Below are 17352 nucleotides of genomic sequence, written 5' to 3' on the forward strand. Positions count from 1 at the left end.
GTGTGAATCGATACATAGAAAACAATTTTATGAAACGTTAACACCAAATTTAAATATATTCTATTTAACAAAAAATGTTGTATAAGCAAAAAATTATTTTTTTGTTTATATAAAACAATGACTATAATGATAAAATAAAACAATAATTATATTGATTATAATCTTTGTATATAATTTAATTCTCTAAAGAAATTGATAATCTTCAATTTTAATCTTAAAAATACATAATATTTTTATTTTAATATTATATATAATAGTTATTTGTAAAGAAGATTATATTGTATTTTGATAATAATAACATTAAAATTAATACTATTAAAGAATTCTAATTTTTGACGAAAGGTGTTTTTTTTTGCGATATTTCTTTCTCGATTCATGAAAATTGCTACTGAATAATGAAAATATATTTTTCTTGATAAAAGTATACAAAATGTGTTTATGTAACAATTTATGCCTGTTTAATGCGCTATATAATTTTAATTTAATATTTATAATAATATTTTGAAAATAAATTCTCGAAATAAGATTGTTTTTTTGTACAGATAAACTGCAGAAGAGCAGCGTCTGCCGCGTTTCAAGAAAACGTAGGCAGACAAGGCAATTTTCCGCATGGTATAGATATACTGACTGTCGCCGATTATTTTGAAGTTGGTGTGAGGAGTCACACGTACCTCAAAATCAGGTATAAAATAAACATTTAAACAAAATTTTTTTATTTTCATTTATTTATTTTAAAGTCTTTATTAAGTACTTACAATCTGTTTGATAAGAGCGTGTCCGGCAACACTTTTACATAAAAACGGATAGACGGACTCTCAAACGGAAAAACTCAAACAGGAACCGGTAGAAGAACTTTTCGCCTAAGATGGTTTATCGATAAAGCTTTAATTATCATTTGATCTTTGTGACAAAAATATATATTTTGTTATGTCAAATGGGTGAAAATGGTGTTGAATTATTGGATTGGTCGCAGTTACCCGATATAAAGCCTATCGAAAATGTTCGGTCCTTGATGAAGTTTAGCTCAACAAATTTGATTGATATAGAGATTTTTACCTTAAAAGAATCAACTGGACAAGTTAGTGATAATAAAGCATTACAGTTCTAATCAAGTGGTATATGTGTATTTTATTCTAAATTATTTCACTAAATTATCAAGTTTTGCTGAACACTCTCTTATCAAACAAGTATAGATATATCTATGTACAGTGTCTATGTACAGGGCCAAAAGTATGGACATCTTATATTTTAAAAAAATTTTGAGGGTATGCTAAAGTGCCCTTGATCAGGATCGATAATGTAGAACTATTTGTGCATATTATTAACATGATTTTGTATGTATTTTTTTTATAGATTTGGAAATTCTTTTCCAGAATTAAAGTAAACATATTAATATCAGCTGATAAATTGGACTTTATATCGAAAAAATTGATTTTTGGACTACTCTTTTAATCTGTATTTGGATTTGCAATTATAAAAAGTTCATGAAGTTAATCTTTTTTTCTTGGCTTTTAATCTTAGTTTGAATTGCACGATATTGTTCGTATGTTATTCCTAGAGGAATAAGGTTTTATTTTATATATACATGTAAAGGGTGTCCGATTTTAAATGATCCAGTCCAATGTCTTAAAAACTAAACCCAGTGGACAAAAATGTTTCATACAAAAATTGTTTGACTCGAAAGGTGACATAAGATAGTGCCATTGATTCGACTTTGGATAGCCTTCAGAAGGTCACCTTCAATTTTTTAAATGAAATCTTTTATTTTTTTATTACATATTCTTATAGCTTATCTCGAGAGCTTTCTGAAACACTATAATAAAGTTACTTTTTATTAAGTACTTTCATTAAGTTATAAGGCAAGATCCGGACATGATCCAGTCGGTCAAGACAAGATAAAGGCACGATCTGATCTTATTATTCTGGTGGGCGACTAAGACAAATTTAAGTGTATAAAAACTTATCTTATTGATATCACTCTTTTGATTACTGAAGTTAATTTTCACATACAACTCTCAGGAAATTAAATATGACAGCTAAAAGAGTCGTTTTAAATATAAGATTTTTTGAGAATTGCTTTGTGTATTATTTTTCTTAGATCTTTATTTATTCTTTAATAGTTCGAAGATTTTTTCTTGCTTCAAAAAGAGAAGAAAACTCATTAATTTTTGCAAATCTTGGAATTTCATGCCTACATCTTGTATTCAACTCTTAAAAAAAAAAAAACTTTATAAATAACCTCAAATATGAAGAAAATGACCTCAAAAATTCTTTAGCATCATATTTCAATCTGAAATATAGAGATGTAAAAATTCACTTTTAATCCCTATTTTTAATTTGTATAAGGTATATCATAAGGAATATGTATCATATACAAAAGAAACATAATGAGTGAGAATGAGTTTTTCTGATTTACGAAAATCGACGAGTTTTTTCAATTTTCACGAATTTGAAAGCGACTGAAAAATTAAAGGAGCGCTGACTGGTTTCGAACTCGAGATCCCTTGTTCTTAACGATAGCTCTCTCACTGCTAGTCCACACAACTGCTCTTGTTTATATTTTGTACGCTTATAAACTCAAAATTAGAACTACAGGATTCTTTATTTTATCGAGTCCTTCCGACTCCGAATATTTTACAAATTTAAAAAATTAACTCTTTGTTTTCAGTACTTAGAAAGAGGTAAGCTTTAAAAATGGTCTCAGATATGAAGAAAGTGATTTCAAAAATTCTTAAAAATTTTATTTTAAATCACATTTTCTAAAATGCAAAAGTGTTAAAAATTCACCTTTAATCCTTATTTTTAAATCTTATAGAGTGTTATATGAAGGAAACATATTTAATCATATATGAGTATATAGTTCTAAAAAACACTTGAGGACTATTGGCGAAGAATAAATAAAAATTTGAGGAAAATAATACTCAAGACAATTCTCGAAAAATCTTATCTTTAAAACACTTTTTGTAGCAGCAATATTTAATTTTTTGAGAGTTGTACGAGAAAATTAACACTAAAAATCGAAAAAAATAGTTAAAAAATTAGAATATCATTTTTTAAAGCAATTTATTCATTTGTGTAGACTGAAGGCGTTAGTATTCACAAATGGTCGATTGAATAATAATGGGTTAAGTATTTATATTTAACTCTTCGTTGACACATCTCTTTTTTTCGATCAACTTTAACATATTGAGTGGCTTACGCCAAGAACCAGTTTTTTAACGTTTTCTTATAAAGCATTTAATTGTTATAAGAAAAATCAGATAAAATTCAAGGTTTCTAGAATGTATTGCAATAGTTTTTCTAATCAAATCTTATCATAGTTTTTGTAAACAAATTTTTGTTTATTATATGTCAAAAAAATGAGGAAAATCTTTAAAAATTTTTTACATTTCAATATTAGAATAAAAATCTACAGAGTTGTTAGATATAATATCTTAAGGGAAAAAATAATTTTTTAGTGGACTCTGAAAAAAAGATATTTATTTTGTATTTTGGAAGGTAGGCTGTTTCAATAAGTAAAAAATTAGAGAAGTTTTTATATTAAAATTTTATTTTTTGCAAGAAATGTAAAAAATATTTATAAGTAGAATTAGAATAGTTTAGGATTATTACGTACATGCGGCAAGCATTAGTGTTGTCTTAGCTGTCATCAGAAGCAGGCTATGTGAACAACCCAATGTGTTAAAGACGCCAGTTGATCAACTAAATATTTTATATGAATTAATTTATGTGAAATAAATGTACAAAATTTTTAAAAAATTTACAAACATATTTACGATAAATATTAACAAAAATACCAAAAAACATAATATTTTTTAGTTTAGTCAAAACTGACATCTTTAACACACATGAGTGGTTCACCCATAATCTGCCTTTGACGACAACTAAGAAAACACTAACGCTTTCCACGCATATGTAATAGTTTTAAACTGTAATTAATTCTTCAATTTAATACTACTTAGAGCTAGACTGATATTTTAAAAATTGGAAAAGGTACAGAACGTCAAAGTTACCATATGGGTAACTCACACCCACGGTCAATGAAGGGTTAACTTATTTATATACATAAAATACTTAAATCTTTTTTCCTTAGTATATATTTCTTACAATTTTGATTAATTTTTGTAATACCATTTGTATTTATTAATCAGTACTTCTATTAATAGTATTGTTTATATTTATCTGTTAGCGTACAAATTGCACAATACGAAGAATATACAAAACCTTTAATAGATCATTTAGTGACAAAGAAGGTCACACATTGGGACACTTCAATAAGGGAACTTTCAGCCAGAGTAAGGTTCAATTTTTGATAGTAATATTAATTAATTATTTATGATAGTATATTACACAAATTTTCAGTTTCGTCATTAGTAATTTGTTGCAGTCGCTTTTCAACCTGACAGCAGCTGATCCGCATTACATGATAAGTACAGTACTGTCAACATTATTGGATATGTTGAATTCTATCGACTTGAATGTTAGACACGGTGCAGTACTAGCTACTGCGGAAATTCTTGAAGCTTTACATAATCACTTTAATGATAAAATTGAATATATTATTGGTAAGAATATCTAAGATACAGAATTTGATAAATTTAATTATTTAAGTTAAATTATAGTTGATAGTTATGCTTAAATTAAAAGTTATTTTCAAATAACAATTAAATTAAAATATTTAAAATTAATTATAATTTTTATAATTTTTTAAATTAACTTTGAAGATTTTTTAAATTAAAAAGCGTTGACTGTGAAAATAAAGTTTGTGAAAATAAAGATTGTGTGTGCGCGCGCATGTCCTTATTTAAAAATTGGAAAAGGTACATTAGTGTTGTCTTAAGTGTCGTCAAAATAACTCTAAAAGTTAAATTACAAGTTATATTATCTTATTAACTTTATTATTTTATTTTTAATTTTCTAACTAGTGATTATCCAGTTTTGGATAATTACTACTGGAAAATACGCGAAGATTAATTTTTATTTTTTTTTTATAAATAAATAAATATCTATAGTGGGATATTGATTTTTTATTTTCAGGAACCGCGGCTGTAGCTGATATACAAAATATAATACGAACTTTCAGGAATAGAGGACAATTTAAAGGTCTTGGAGGAGAACTAATGAAACAAGCTTGCGCCGTGTTGATAAAAAAATGTTCCATGGTTCATTTTCCTGTTCATTTCACAGATGTTGTAGGTATGTACAAGGTCTGTCGATGGTCAGCTGGCGCTAAGTAATGTCTTCGCATGGTCAGTCATTTTTGGGACATAGAGTTGTATTAGTGCATGACATAGTGCGTGTCGTAACTGGTTATATTTGTAGTTGTTGTTGTTGTTGTGTGTGTGTGTGTGTGTGTGTGTGTGTGTGTGTGTGTGTGTGTGTGTGTGTGTGTGTGTAAGTATAAATTACAGCATTTGAGCTTATGGGTTGTCGCCATTTTTAGTCCAAATAGCTTGAAGCGAGTGCGAAGACCTTACTTAGCGTTATCTGTCCATGTATTAATAACTAAAATAAATTTATTTTTGTTTAATTGGAGTTTTCTACAAAAACTAAACAAGTCGAAAAAGCTTAAATTTCCAGATAATAAAAGAAATGTTTTGTCTTCATTAGTGAATTATAACAACTTTTCTTTGAATATAATGGGTGTTTTCGATTTATAATCTGTACGACAAGAGAATAATAAATAGAACGCGCATAAATAGGGCAAATGTAATGTATTACTTGATTCCTTACCCTGATGTGGCACACTTGGGTCCATTGCTACTATTTCATTGTCAAATTAAGTATTGTGCACACACTGTATATCAGTGCTCGGAATTAGTTGCGCATTTCGCCTCGATTCCTGAGGCACCACCTGCTATACCCTCACTACCGCTCTCGGCTCGACGGCCGAGCCACCGATCACGCGCGTGGCCTTGTGTCTCAGGAGCGTTCTACGATAGATATGCCTGGTCCATTCGCGTGATTAAAAAATTTTCTTGCGCTGTGAATAATTTTCTTATTTTTACAGACAATTGAAGTTAATAATATTATTTTTACGTTTATAAACATATTTCAGGGATCGTACTCTTTCCTCTTTTTCCTCTTTTTCCATTACTGTTCCTTTTTTTACACTAAATCCCACAATCCTCCTCTATTTCCTCTATTTTTGACATGGCACATAAAGTTTTAGTGTCTTAACGGGCTTAAAGTTTTAAATTTTGTAAATAGTTGCGTTTATTTTAACAACTGGTGAATTAACAGGCGCGTTCAGCAGACGAAGCAGATTAGTGAGCGCTCAGTGATTCTCTGATATGATTGGTTCTTGCCTTTAGTTCTTCGTTGGATTTAGAAGCAGAAACCAATCGCAGTAAAAAATCACTAATCCGCTCCATCTGTTGAACTCGCTTATTGTCTTATTAAAATTTGACGTTGATTTAATGTTGCTTTAATAGTAAGAGCCAACCATGTTTGACTATCCACAGTATGTTCTGTTGAGCGCGTCTATTGACACTAACCAATCACAGATGTTGGTCTATATTTTGTCGTCGCAGGCTACGCTTGCACATATCGTGTGATGTGAAAACTTTTTGGGAAACATCATCCAAATATTATTAGCCCAGAAGACAAAATAAATATGAATGAAAATACATTTAATGCCAGATTTTCAATAATTGATGGATTAAAAGGATTTAATTCTATGCCTTACAAAGTATCGATAACAGATAAACTTTTAAAACTTGCACGAAATGCACGTTGTTCATATTACGCTTACTTAAATGAACAGAAAAGAAATGCAGAAAAAAAGAAAAAACAAGAAGCAGACGAGGAAGTAAGTAAAAAAAAGGAATTATCTATATTAGAAAATGTAAAAGCATAAAAACCTTAAAATCTTAATTAATATCTGAAGAGAAAGCGTATAAAGAAACTATCGAAGAATCCGAACAAATGCAAACATTACTGAAAAATTCAAATAAGTCCGTCACAAATAAAATAGTTTTACAAGAATTAATAGGGAGTTTAGAAAATCTTCGAAATAAAGAGAAAGAACAAAGAGTTAGAGTTGAAAAATTAAGAGGAAAAGTTCAAAAACGGAAATCTCAACTTATTAAGAGAGAGAATACAGTTAATAAAAAATTTAAAGCTAGTGAGAATGTCAGTGACCCATTTAGTAGTAAAAAATAAGCAATATCTAAATGTGATAAAATAAAACAATTGTACTAATTATTTTACTGCGATAACATTGGATCTTTTATTAATTTATGTAAGTTTGTAAGATATTATATAAGTTTATAAGATATTAAGCTGAGCGTGCGTGTATATGTATAATACATACATCACACAGAAAGAATTTAATTTGTTTAAAAAAATTTGTTTTTTTTAATGATTATTTTTATTAAAGAAGAATAACATTACGTTATATATAATTGTTTCTTATCAATTAAAATTCCCCTTATTTCATCAGAAATCTCCTCTTTTTTCATTAAGATTTTCCTCTTTTTCCCCTATAATAAAAAAAATAGAGAGTATGATCCCTGATATTTGTATATACATATAATGACCATAATATAACACAATGTAATAATTGCAATTTTGTCAATAGCTTTCCACATCACTCAGGAGGAAAAATAATATTAATAACTTTAATTGTCTGTAAAAATAAAAAAAATATTCACAACGCAAGAGAATTTTTTAATCACGCGAATGGACCAGGCATATCTATCGTAGGACGCTTCTGAGACACAAGGCCACGCGCGCGATCGGCAGCTCAGCCGTTGAGCCTAGAGCGATAGTGGGGGTATAGCATGCGGTGCCTCAGGAATCGAGGCGAAATGTGCAACTAATTCCGAGCACTGCTGTATATTGTATTTTATTTAACTGTGGCAAATATTGCTGGCAAATTGTACTCGAGTATAATAACTTGTATTGATTTGTGTCCCCTAAAAGAAAAACAGCCAATATTTATTTGTTATTATCTGAACGTTTTATTTATTGACTGGATAGACGGGAAGAACGAACTGTATTGTAGATTTGTAATAAACCTTTTTATTGCGATTACTTACTAGCGCGTGTTACTTGATACAACGACCACCATCTTAGTTCTGGCGCATCCGGTCCCGCTCGCACTGGTGCCAACAGATGCAAGTGAAATCACAAATCGGCGAGAAAGCGCCGCGTTGATCGCGCCACGAGTCTTGCATCACTGCGTGTTAAAGCGCGCAATATTCAAAAAACGTTACAATATAACGCAACGAAGCATTGGATATCAATCCAGAACTCACATAAATCAGACATTATCTATTTGGTCTCTGATTTCCTTAAAAAAATATAACGATGCTTCCGAATATCCGGTAATATTCTAGTCTTCTATCATCGTAAAATTTAGTGAAAACAACAGAAAAATGAACTTGTGACACAAAATCGAGCTGTTTTACAAGTATTTCAATAACTATCGATATTAAAACTATCTGGTGGCATCGCGTTATTTATTGTTGACACTGAATAACACGAGCAGTAAAATAGTATGGTGACTCCTGTGCAAAGTGGACGAAAACTCGTCTATTTCATTTATGCTTTCTCATCATACAAAGTACAAAGTATCACAAACACAGGATTGACGCGGGCCGACTCCTAGTCGCCATTTCTATTTTTTATTTGCTTGGTGCTGCAATGTTTCTATGACATAAATCGATTTTGACTGATTCTGCTTTCGATGAGAGTTAAGCAGGGTTGTGTACTTTCTATTTAGCGTATAAAAAATATCAATTAGTGACACTAATATTGAAACAAGTCCCTTTGCTCTCCTTGTCCCAAACTCCCTTTATACTTCTACTTTCTGTTTTCTCCTTTCTCTCTCTTCCTCCATCCCTAATTTTTATCTCTACCGGAAAATAATCCGAATCTACCTTACCCTCTACTAACAGTCTCTATTTTTTCTTTTGTTTCCCAATACATAATCGATTACAGTGCTTCCTCTATCTTCTGTGTATGTAAATTCCCTCTTCTTATCTTCTGTTATACTCTCATTGAAAATTTTCTACCCACATTCTCCTATCTCTAACAGCTTCCTTCTTTCTTTATGAATCTTATTGTCCTTTGACCGTCTCCTTCCCTCCCATATCATCTATCCAACTTTTTTTTCCTTCCCGTCTTTGCATTGAAATCTTCCCCCTTCCCTATTACTATAGTTTCTCCTTCCTTTATTTCCATAACCTATCTCACCACTTGTATTGATTTCTCTTTCCTTTCTCTTTACATACACTCCTACAATCTTTCAACTTTTCATACCTATTTTGACTCCGATCGACATCACACCTTCTTCTAGTTCTACTATCTTAATCTCTAACTTCTTTAACTTCCTTTTTACTTTTACTGTCATTCTTCCCATTGTCCTACCTCTCCTATTCTTCCTCCCTGCCTCTTGCACATCCCACTCAAAGTCTTTTGATACTCTACTTCTTTACCTTTTCTCACCTTTTTTTATCTAACCATGTTTCCATTAAAAACATCACCTCCCATTTCTTTAAACTTGCCCAACATTCTCTATCTTTATTTCCCAACTCGCCACGTTTTAGAAGGCGATTTTCTTTTCTCTCAGCCTCTCGTCCTTTACTCTTTTCTTTATTTTTTTTCTTCCCCGACTACTCTATCCTTATCTCTCCTTTCTCATTTTTAAGTACCTCTTCTTCTTTATCATTCCCTCTCCAAAAACTCTCTTCTATCCTGATTCTACCGTAACATATTTATACCCTGTTTTCTTTCTCTTCTGCCCCTGCTATCTTCTCTAACCTTTATCTCATTTTTCTTTCTTTTTATGTCGAGTCTTTTAAAATTGTTTGTTCCCTATCTTTCAGGTTTCTTTTTTTATTCCACACTTTATTCTTCTGTTTCTCATCTTTTAACCTTACTTATATTATTTCTCTTCCTTTTCTATTTATCTTTCCTATTCTTCTCACGCCTTTCATCGCGACTTTAGCTCCTTTAAACACCCTTTTGACCGCTTCCTTCCTTTTTTCTTCTTTCACTGGTATCCCCCTAATTATTAGGTGTACAAATGAATAATCCAAATTATTTTAAGCAGTTATGAAATCAATTTTAAAATCAATTGATTTTCCCTCTCTTTTGCGGTTATATAGTGTTGACATATAGCTACACTGGAACCCCGCGTTAGCGTACTCCGCGTTAGCGGAAACTATCCCCTCCATATGCACTCGGCCCACATGAGTAGCGTGTGTGGGGGATAGCAATGAGCAATGCAGTCGCGTATTTCACGGAGTGGGAGTGAAACCAAGCAATAGGAAATAATCCCGCGTTAGCGGACCAAAGCCCCGAACAGTCCGCTAACGCGGGGTTCCAGTGTATTTAAAATAACATAGTTTGGCGAAAAGCCCAACATAACTTTCAAAAGTTCAGTTATTTAGTTCAGTAGAGTCGAAAATGGCAACAGATAAGGTGCATATCCGACACTGCATTCTTTACAAATTCCAACAAGGGAAAAATGCTGCAAGGGCGTGCGAATCGATTTATTCCTTTTTCGGCGAAGGTGTTGTATCGTACGATGTGTGCGCATTTTGGTTTAAGCGGTTTAAAAGCGGTGATTTCAATCTAATCGACAAACAACGCCCTGGAGGCCCTCGGAAGTGCAACAACAATGATTTGAACAACTGCTCGCTGAGAATGCGGCACAAACGTAAAAAGAGCTTGCAGGACAGTTGGGAGTAACGTAGCAAACGATTTTCAAATGCCTACATGAGATGAGAAAAATCCAGAAAGAAGGAAAATGAGTTCCGCATAAACTCACTGCAACCAACAAAAATCAACGAGTGGCAGCGTGTCTTTCTCTTCTTAATAAGCAGCGTCTTTCTTGTGAAAAATTGTTACGGGCGATGAGAAATGGATTCTATGACAATACTCTATGACAACCCGAAACGCAGAAAGTCATGGGTAAATCCCAGCGAAGCATTAACATTGCTTTATTATGAGTTGTTGGAACCGAATAAAACAATTACTGCGGACTGCTACCAACGTCAATTAATATGCTTGAATTAAGCAGAATGAAAACGCTCGTATACTGGCAAAGGAGAACGACCAGTGAAATTGTTGCATGACCAGGCCACACATTGCTTCCAATATAAAAGACACCATAATGAGTCTTGTCTGGGACGTCTTGCAGCACCCGGCGTATTCATCAGACATTGCTCCATCTAATTACCACTTGTTCCGGTCGATGCAACACGCCTTGTCCGATGCACTTCCAATCAGTGGATGAGATCCAAAAATGGCTTGATGAGTTTATTGTGTCCAAAGACGTAACATTTTTCCGAGATGGAATTCATCAGCTGCCTGAAAGATGACTTAAAGTTATAGAAAGCAACGGCGAATACTTTGATTGAACAATTCAATTTATTTTCTTTTAAAATTAACCTTAAATGTAGCTGAAAGAATTGGGTTGGGGAATTGGTTGGGGAATTTATTTGTATACCTAATATTATATTCCTTTTTCTTTATTCTCTATCTTTCATCTCTATCTTCTTCTCCAGCTCTAATTCTCCCGTTCTCTATTTCTGCCAATGTCCATCCTTTCTATCCTTCTCTTTAACTCCTGCTATGTATCTATTAAAGTTTCTCTTTTCCTTTTCCATCTACTTTCTTTTCCCTTAAAATTGTTAATTTCTTTTTTTTACCTTTATTTCCTTTCTCATCCTTTTTCCCTGTTTTTCTAGCACTGTCTTCACTTTCTCTTTTATTTCAACCTTTATATTGCTTAAGCTCTCTACTACTTCTTTTTAGTTCCTTAATTTTCTATTTAAATTACCCCCATCCTCTCCTGCAAGTGATTTTGCTGTTCTTTTACTTCTACTGTTAGCTTTCTTAATTTTTTTCTTCTACTTTCTTATTATAAAATCTAACAAAATACAGCTGCCATCCCTCTTCCTTTCTCTCTCTCTCTCTTTCTCTCCATGTTTTTTACTTTGACCGTTGCCCTTTCTAAACTTACTTTGTTCATCCTTTACCTCCCAACTAAATCTTTAAGCGGCGCTTCTGTTCTCTACTATATCGCTCGCCCATCTCAATTCTATCTACTCCTTGCCCCTACTTTGTTGTCCACCGACCCTATTATTTAATATACTTTTTTCTTTTGTACACCTTTCTCCCACGCAATTTAATTATCCCCTGTCAGCCACACCACACTACTCTACCATCTCTACAGCCTTTTTTTACTTAATCTCACTCTGATAATCACCGTAACGCTACACACGTCTACCTCACTCGATCGTTGAAACAAAAGTCAACTTATATTTAGTATTTAGATATTCTGTTTTTTATTTTATTCTTGCAACAAAATTGTTTATGGTACAACGTTACTGACACAGAATAATGTGACGCCCCAAACGCTTTTTTTAAATAAACTTATTTGGTTTTTGTACAAAAACCTTGTATACTACTCTTAATTATTATTCTTCAATTATTTTTGTGTTTTTAATATACTACTATCCAAGGCTATGAAAAGAGATATGCAAGGCATGCACCGTATTAGGACTCTAATGTTAAGAGATCTCGATATTTCGTATAAGGGTAATTCAGTTTTATGTTTTATTATTGAATTTAGGGTTGCTAGCTCCGATGACCTCGACCTACGTTGTCAAGGTCACCCTCCTGAGCGATTTTTAAAAGTTTTTTTAACCGTTGTTTGTGATTTGTTAAAAAATTATTAACAAAAAATTATTAACAAAAAAGTATTGCAAATATAATGAAATTGTTCACTTTTCTGTGTATAATATTACATATATGACATATTTATATACAACAATTTTATTTATTTATGATATTCTTCAATGGGACACAAAGAACCTATAATTTCAAAAAATTTATTAATTTGTTTGGAATTATTATATTTAATTCTATTTAGTCTTTTTTGCTTTGGGAGCGAAATGACGTACTGCTCATGGAGATCCAATTAATCATGTTATGATGTCAAATTTGAAATTGTGGCCAAATAACAACTTAAAATTGAGTTGAATTAGAGTTAAGAAAAAATACGGGAAGGGGGTGCAGAGGGAGAGGCGGAGTCCCTCGTCCACACGTTCTCTGCACTATATGGATTTTCGATTTTTCACGCAAATTGTGGCCAAACAGCGACTTAAAATTAGGAATGTGCCGGGTAGCGATGTGATACATAGCGGAATTGGGGCGTCAGACGAAGTAAAATTATTAAGACTATAAAGATTAAAAAACAAAAAAGCGATAAAACAAATCAAAGAGTTGATAGTTGAGAGTTAAAAATTTATAATATAATAATATATAATATAATAATAAAATAAATAAATAAATAAAATAAAAAAGTAATAAAATTAAATAAATGGTTAGTTAAAAAGTATGTATATATAATGTTAATAATAATATAAAAAATGAAAAGTAGATATTGTAAGAGACTTACGTGTGCCTTTGTTAATTGGTAAAAGAATGAAAAGTACAAAGACTTAAAAAATTATATCGTCAACTATATAATGGATGTACAAGAAACGACAGTCAAAAGGAAAGTGAACTTAACGATATGTTTAATCTTACTTACAATCTGACTTATTTTATAACTCGATATACCATTGTATCTGACGTCCTAATTTATATATCATTCCACAATTTTTGAAATATTTTTTGTGTTTATCTTTTTACTTGATGTTACTCTTGCGTTTTTTGCGGTTTTTCTCTCTTTTTATTGTACTTCTTCTTTTTAATTTTATTACATCTTATGCTAATTGAAAAGGACTGAGTAGAGTCGAAACGTTTTGCAACTTTTCAATAATTTTTTAATGCTCTAATCTTATATCTATCTCGTCATGTATGTGCGTAACAATAAAGATTAAATTTTTTATCTTTGCCTTATATTAGATCATTGACCTTTTTTGCAATATTATTATATTTTTATATTTTACTTAAGTATTTATATGGTTTATCATGCATTGCATTATGCCCAAATATATACTGCGCCTAACTTCCCGCGCATGCGTAGTGTGAAGAATAGACAAGTTATTTCAACTCGGAGTCACGTTTTTATTTAGAAAGTTCATGTAGGTATCTATGTAGGTGTAAAATCTATGGTTTCAAGTGAATTAATTTCTCTGTAGTCTTATTTGTAGGACGAGCTTTGAAGGTATGAGTCTATTGTCACTTTCGGGTAGTGTTTCAATATTCGGATTTTTGGTATTTTTCTTTTTGATAACGTTTTCGACTGGCCGTAGGTTAATTGATTCCGGAGCGATTATACCTAGTTTACGAGGGAAAAATGTTCGACCGAAAAGGTTATAAACCTGAGTTAAGTTCTAGTTATGAAGTAAACTCTAGTTATAAAACTAATAAAATGGCAGATCATACGTTGACTTTTTATTGCATATAAAAAATCAATCCTTACAAAAATAGTTCATCGTTCCCGGAACGATTAACCTAAAGCTGGTCGAAAATGCTATGACATTAATCACTACGTATCGGCTTCTGACTATTGACACTATTATTCATTGATCTGAATATACGGATAGTTGTTGACGCTACTATCAATGAAGCCAATTGAAGTTAATTTGAAAATTGACGTAATTTGATTTGAAAAAGTAGTGTGGAAATATCTTAGTGCACTGTTTATGCCATTGGCAAGACAAAAATGGTGAAGTAATGAATTATTTCTGTGACAAAACTTTCGTGGAAAAATGGCGTTTTTCTCAAAAAAGGGGCGCGTAATGATCGACTTTCTACGCACATGTAACAAAAATTGTAATTTATTTTAAGAAATAATAAAACTACCTTTTAATTTTTCTTACAAAAATAATCGGCAACTGATTTTTAATTGAAAAACATTGAAAAGTACTAATTTGGACAATATTATTTAAAAAAAGTATTTATTTTTAGAATTATTGTTTGATGATAGAACTATCTTAACTTTCTATAATATTTAGCAATAATTGCCTAACAATATAATAAGTCATAATTACCAGTTGGATATATTGATTTTATTTAAGTTTTGGTGAGTAATGAAAAAATAGTGATACACAATTCTTTATTACTTTTTATTTTTTTTAATTTTTTAATTGCGAAGGGTGTTTGTATATGTTCTGAGAAAATAACCATTTATTTACTAAGAACGAATATGTATGCTAAACTCATAAATACAGGATCTCTTTTATATTTTTATCATCTTTTATTTATCTACAATTTTTTTGCACGTGTTAATATCCATAATTGATAATATAGATGACTGGCAGAAATTATTAGAGGAATGCTTGAGCCACGAAGTATCGGCAGTTAAATTGAAAGCGGCCGAGGCGCACACAAACTTCTTTCTGGAATATTATGTTGATGTTGATTATGACACACGAAATGCTGTGGTGAATCGTTATTTGGAGTCCTTGCAATCGAGTAGTCAGTCCGTTAGAATAGGATTTGCACAAGCAACAGGTAAGTTGAAAAATACTTTTATTATTTTGTTTAAAAAAAATATGCGTGTGCATCATATATATAATACTTACATATTGCTAGCATCATGCTTGCCCTATAAAGAGTGGGTGAAATCAAAGAAATATAGACAATGAAAATGTTGTATTTGCTCCGTTTTGTGCAACCGTGGCACATGATAATGGCGCGCGGCTTTCGCGTGTGTACAAAACTCTCAAAGTATACTAAGGAGCACACTAATGTTTTTACCCTTTTCCCAATTTAAGTAACCCAAGCATTAGCAATATAGTCTGACGTAACGTTTGGGGGTTGCCGTCTTTTACAAGGGCTCTACAGGCCTGACCGCGATATTTTACGTGGATCCTACATCTTCCCACCACAGGAGTGGGCGCGTTTGTGTCGCGCGTTTTGTCTTGTGTTTGTGTGTCGTCTTGCGTGCCGTCTTTTTGTTTAATTAAGTCGTTAAGCGTCACGTTTTAAGTACGGTAGAGATCGATGGCTACGCGATCCGGAATTCTCTGTTATTTCGACGCTTTGTTTCACCGCGAAAATGGAAGAACGTCTAGATTCCAGGAGGAGAACTGACTGCCGCTGAAGGATCGCCCAAGGGCACCCCTTTGAGAATGGAAGCAAGATCTGAGAAAGTACCTTCGCGATGGCCGCTCGGCGCATGGAAGAGACGATATCCGGATGGATTATATGTTTCGGCGAGAACAGTTAAGCCGAGAGGAATTGTATCCTGTCGGTCCATGAGACTTGAGTCTGAGAATGACATCTAAGAGGACGGAGATAGCTCAAGATTTGGCGGACCCGAAAAGGATTCTTTTTAGACAGGCGAATGAATTAGAGTCTTGCGCTCAAGATCTACGAGCGTATAGCGACCGCATGTGTAATGTGTCGCGCGCGAATTAGGCTGTAGGATCGTGGCCAATAGGGGTCTGATGCATTTAGACAAAGTGGGGCGTGTCGCGGCGTGACTCTCTTAGGATTGACGCTCGATCCTCACTTCGATTGCGAACATCTTGGCGATTAATCCCGGGCGGGATTTACTTTTTCCCAGCATTCTCTTGCCAATCCGTTTCTCTCTCCCCTCTTCAATCTTCTCTCAAAACTATATGCCCGAACCGCTGACCTTCCCTTACCATTATCCCGGTGTCCTCCCGTCTACCCCTAAAACCCATTTTAGATATCTCTTTTTTATCTCCATTCCCTCCCTTTCCTTCCACTCCCAGATCTCTATTTCATAACTGTCCACACTAATCTATCAAAGAGCTATAACTATCTTTAATCCTCTTCAAATCTCCTTTTCTCTATTCCTCATACCTGCCCTATCACCGCCGCCGCTCTCCTTATCATGTGTTTTACCTGAGCATCCTGCCTTCCATTTCTATGTAACATATAGCCTAAGTATTTGTACTCCTTTGCTTCTTCTACCACCTTTCCTTTCCATCTCTACTCTGCTTTGTTCATTCTACCTCTCTCTTTCTTAAATCTCAATACTTTTGCTTTGTCCGCGTTTAATTCTAATTCTAACCCCTTCCTCTCTAAGTACTCTTCCAGCCTCCCCAACATACTCCTCATCTTGCCTTCCCCTTTCGCCAATAACACCAGATCATCCGCATATCCCAACGAGTATATTTTTCGAGAGCGGTTCACTTGGACACGGTGCTTTTGGACATAATATCTTGCACACCGTTCATTTGGACACGGTGCTTTTGGACACCGTTTACTTGGACACAGTGAGAAGTAACTATGCCAAGGGCACCCCTACCGACGGGGTGGGTGCGGGAGGGGGACAAAAGCCTCTTTTGCACCCCCGTGTGTGTGTATTTGTGCACGCGCGCGTGCGCGTGAGTGTGTATGTGTCCGTTTCTTTTCATGTCTAACTTAGCGGTGTGCAAGTGAGCGGTGAGTAAGATATTGTGTCCAAAA

General features: G+C 33.0%; 1 protein-coding gene across 4 annotated transcripts in view; it reads left to right on the top strand.

The window, feature by feature from the left end:
• Positions 1-17352, top strand: part of LOC105838432 (tubulin-specific chaperone D) — a 139066-nt gene that overhangs the window by 42719 nt on the left and 78995 nt on the right. For all 4 annotated transcript variants that reach the window (XR_004964306.1, XM_012683985.3, XM_012683986.3 and 1 more), the window contains exons 7-11: positions 543-682; positions 4190-4295; positions 4388-4565; positions 5038-5196; positions 15220-15423. Coding sequence is in view for 3 of the 4 variants with exons in the window: in XM_012683985.3 (XP_012539439.1) it covers positions 543-682; positions 4190-4295; positions 4388-4565; positions 5038-5196; positions 15220-15423 (787 nt within the window). In the remaining variant the exon portion in view is untranslated. The remainder of the gene's footprint in view (positions 1-542; positions 683-4189; positions 4296-4387; positions 4566-5037; positions 5197-15219; positions 15424-17352) is intronic.

The sequence above is a fragment of the Monomorium pharaonis genome, chromosome 8 (assembly GCF_013373865.1).
Source record: "Monomorium pharaonis isolate MP-MQ-018 chromosome 8, ASM1337386v2, whole genome shotgun sequence".
In the NCBI taxonomy this organism is placed as follows: Eukaryota; Metazoa; Arthropoda; class Insecta; order Hymenoptera; family Formicidae; genus Monomorium; species Monomorium pharaonis.